The sequence below is a fragment of the Alligator sinensis genome, unplaced genomic scaffold (genome assembly GCF_000455745.1).
Source record: "Alligator sinensis unplaced genomic scaffold, ASM45574v1 scaffold13_1, whole genome shotgun sequence".
In the NCBI taxonomy this organism is placed as follows: domain Eukaryota; kingdom Metazoa; phylum Chordata; order Crocodylia; family Alligatoridae; genus Alligator; species Alligator sinensis.
In genome coordinates, this window is record NW_005841909.1 from 1,315,264 (window position 1) to 1,318,887 (window position 3,624).

At 48.0% G+C, this 3,624-nt stretch overlaps 1 protein-coding gene across 1 annotated transcript in view; it reads left to right on the top strand.

Annotated features, from left to right (window-relative positions):
• Positions 1–2,791: 2,791 nt before the first annotated feature.
• The window catches only part of ATG14 (autophagy related 14), a 30,359-nt gene continuing 29,526 nt past the window's right edge, over positions 2,792–3,624 (top strand). Inside the window, exon 1 of the mRNA XM_014517427.2 lies at positions 2,792–2,880. Within this exon, the coding sequence (XP_014372913.1) occupies positions 2,792–2,880 (89 nt within the window). The remainder of the gene's footprint in view (positions 2,881–3,624) is intronic.

The window sequence follows — 3,624 nt, forward strand, 5'->3', positions numbered from 1 at the left end:
TTAGGTGTCTGAACATGGTTGACAAGATGAAGCTAGAGATTTCAAATAGGAATCAACAGTGTTAAAAACATTGACATATGTGGCCTTTCCGAGTTCTTTGCAACGTTATTTTTCTCTAATCAAAATGAAAACGTGTGTGAACTATGAGCTGGCATCTTCTGAGCGGTACCTTGAGTCTAAAAAAGGTTGAGAACCACTTAGACATGAGGGAAAGAACTAGTTGAAAAGTAGCTCCCTCTCTGACCACTAGAGGTTGCTATTAGATGACATGGGGAAACTGGGGAGAGCAGGAAGCTTCCTTTCTCTCCCCCACTTTTGCTGCTTGTATTGGACAGATAGGCGAGCTGTATCAAGCCTCTGCCCATGATAAGACTTAACAGCTATGTCTGGAGTGGTTTATCTCCTGTTCAAATGTGTCTATTTTGGTCAGTGACAAGTGGAAGAATCTAATGCTGTTTCTGAAGACTTTCCTTCCTCCTAAAGCTGTGTAATTGCTTTTTCCTTCATTGCTCCACTGGAAAAATCCTGTTGTCCCTGATAACTTCAAGGATTTTTTTTTGTGTTTCTTTGTGACAAATCTATAATAAAGTGGAGGAGGGAAAACCCTATGCTAGCTACAGCACTTGAACAGTAAATTTTAATACTTTGAAGTATGATCTTTAAGATTTGACTTATGACTTCCTGGTTCTAATATTTTATTTGGTTTGTTTGTTTTAAGAACATAGGGTTGAGTCTTACATGCACTAAACCCATTTTGAAGCGACCAGTGATGTACGAAGTAGGGCCAAATGAGTTTACATTAGGATACATGGGAAGCAGTCTGGTATAAAGTGAACATTTTAACAACGTAACTATGTTAGAATAAATGATGTACAAGGGTAAGCACCTTTTTATACTAATTCTAAATGCATCTCCATTAAGGAGGGTGGGTGGCTGTTACTACTTAACTGTGTTGGTATACTTAAGTTGGGGAGAAAACTTAAGGAATTAACACATGAGAATGGGGCCTGTATGTTTAATGAACATTTTCATTCTTGATAATTCAACCTTAGCTCTGGTGACTTTGTCTTTCAAAATAACTTTTTTCTTGGTTCTCTTCATTTTCCCTCTAAGACAATCTACTAGCATCAAGATATTGCTAAACTACTCCATACCCTTCTCTCCACCTTTTGACACTGGGGCCAGAAATAGATGTCTCTGAATTAGGTGCATCAGCTGTGCAATGATGTGTTGTGGCACAGCTTTTCCACTTCATTGGGTGAAACACATTGCCCCTCATGCCACCTTTGTGGGACAAAGGGTGATATGATCTCTGCACTTTCCCTGGGCAGCCAGAACCATCCGCTGCCATCACTGGGGACAGGTCTGACTGAGTGGGGAAAGTGGGTTTTCCCCCACCCTGCTCAGATCCATACTCCTCCACAATCATTGGGGATGACTGAGCAGGGAAAGCAGGGGCTTTTCCTCACCCTACCAGACCTGCTTCTGTGTGATGGGGGAGGAGAGAAAAAAATGTCTGGCTGAGTGGGGAAACCTGACTTCCCTGCTTATAGAGGGGGACCATGAGATTCCCTGGGTGCCACTCTAGGTGGGGAAAGCAGGCAGCTGCCCCTAGGCTTGAGGGTTGCTTGCACTCTTCTGCCAAAGGGGTAATAGATATACACCGCAATAAAGTTGCAGTCTATTATCATCTCTTGTTATGCCATGGATTTTTTTTTTCCTTTCATGTTGGGGGGAAAAATATGTGAAAAACATTTTTATGGCTGCACAACTGAGACATCAGGCAACATCTGTTTCTACCCTGGGACTCTTTGGGAATTTGCACTGCACTGGCTGTAAACTGAGAGTAGATTTTTTTTTCTCCTCGTTTCCTTACTAGTTTTTCCAGCATCTTGTGGTGAAAGAGTTATCTAGGCATTTTTCTCGCTATATGCAGGTTGAAACAGTAATCGTGACACTTGTGACATAATGTGAAACAAGGGTAACCCTGACCTATATCCTCTGCTAGTGGTAAAAGAAATATACGGACTTTGACATGGTTTGAAGACTATAGACAGTGACTGCAAAGACTCTTAAAGAGCGGGTAGATCACTTCTTTTGGTGGTTCTGAAAATAGGTCTCTTCTGGCTCACGACCTGGATGAAATGCTATCTGTGTCGGTACTTTTGGCAGAGACAAAAGGCCTCCAACAAAACTAACGAAGACTCTCTGGCCCTCCGTCTTGAGGCTATTTAAAAGGCAGCTGCTGCAGCTCATGGTGGTGCAGACCCGCACTGACACCTCGAAAGGCAGAGGTCCCAAATGCAGGTCTCGGCTGGCGGATCCGAGCGGATATAAAGCTGTTGCAGAACAAGCTCTTAAACCCGACCCTTGAGACGACCGCTTCAGAGCGATTGCTGGCCACTGCCCAGGAAGAGGAAAAAAGAGGCCGTTAACCTCACCGTGTCCGTAGCGGTTATTCGCACTATCCTCCTCTTCCACGTCTGCGACAGTTGGGCGGCTTTCTCCTTGCTTTGTTTTTCAACTTTCTTTTTTTTTATGTGACTATCGTAGGGTAACAGCAGCATGTGGTGATGCCGACCTTTCTGGGGCTGGGGTATAAACCTTTTGGTAAGGCATCAGCTAAGCCTAAAAAAGACCAGCTCTTATCCTTTCGCTCTCATAATAGCAGTCATTCGCTCTCCTGCTCTAGTCTTGCCGAGGAAGAAACCTCCCGTCATAGCATATAGCAAACTTATTTTTAAACGTGCGTTGCCTATCCACTGCTTCCACGGGGCTGCAGCACTCGAAAATGGAAGAAGAAAAGCTGCCTCCCTTTACGGCAGCGGTTCCCGGCCTCGAGGCCTCCCTCAGAAACCGGCCATTTACTACGGAAAAACGGTAGAGCACGTCTTCGGTCCTAAGGGAGTCGGCAAGGCTGCTGCAGGCTTTAAACCCAGTGGTTTCCGAGAGGAGTCCACGGCGTTACCTGGTCTGTGGTTGTCTGCTGCGCTGCGCAAGCAGGCACCGCGCCGGGGTCGCTCGACCACAGTTATCTTTAGGGGCTGGACCCGGCGACCCTTCCAGCCCCGGGCTGTCTGTAATCCCTGCTGCGGGGGCCCAAGCGTGTGGCGCTCAACGGCATTTTGCTTGGCACGCGTGCCTCGGGGTGAACGGCGGGCAAGAGGCTGGGACTACAAGGCAACAGCAAGATTTGGGCCCCTCGTGGCTCCCATCATCTCAAGTTGTGGGTGTTTTCGGCACTCTGCCCAAAAACGTTGCCGACCCCGATCTACGCAAGCAGGCCGTGGCTCCTCGCGGCCTCCCTCGAAAGGTGCGGGAGGCACCCCAGGGTGCTGGGGGCGACCATATGATGTGGTGGCTCGCAGGAGAGGAGCTGGTGCTAAGTAGGAGGGGGGAACCAAGGGTGAGCGGGGGCTTTGGGACTATGGCTTCCTGAGGGGTTCGTTAGCGGGGTCAGGCACTGTCAGACACTTCTCTTTATTTGGGGGGGGGTGGGTGTTGATCTCTATGGAGGGGAGGGTTGAACTGTGGGACACCACCGCGCTCTGAGGCGAGGCAGTTGGCTATGGCAGGCTCCCTCGCACCCCTCCCCTCTCAGGCAACGGCCAACCACAGGCCCCG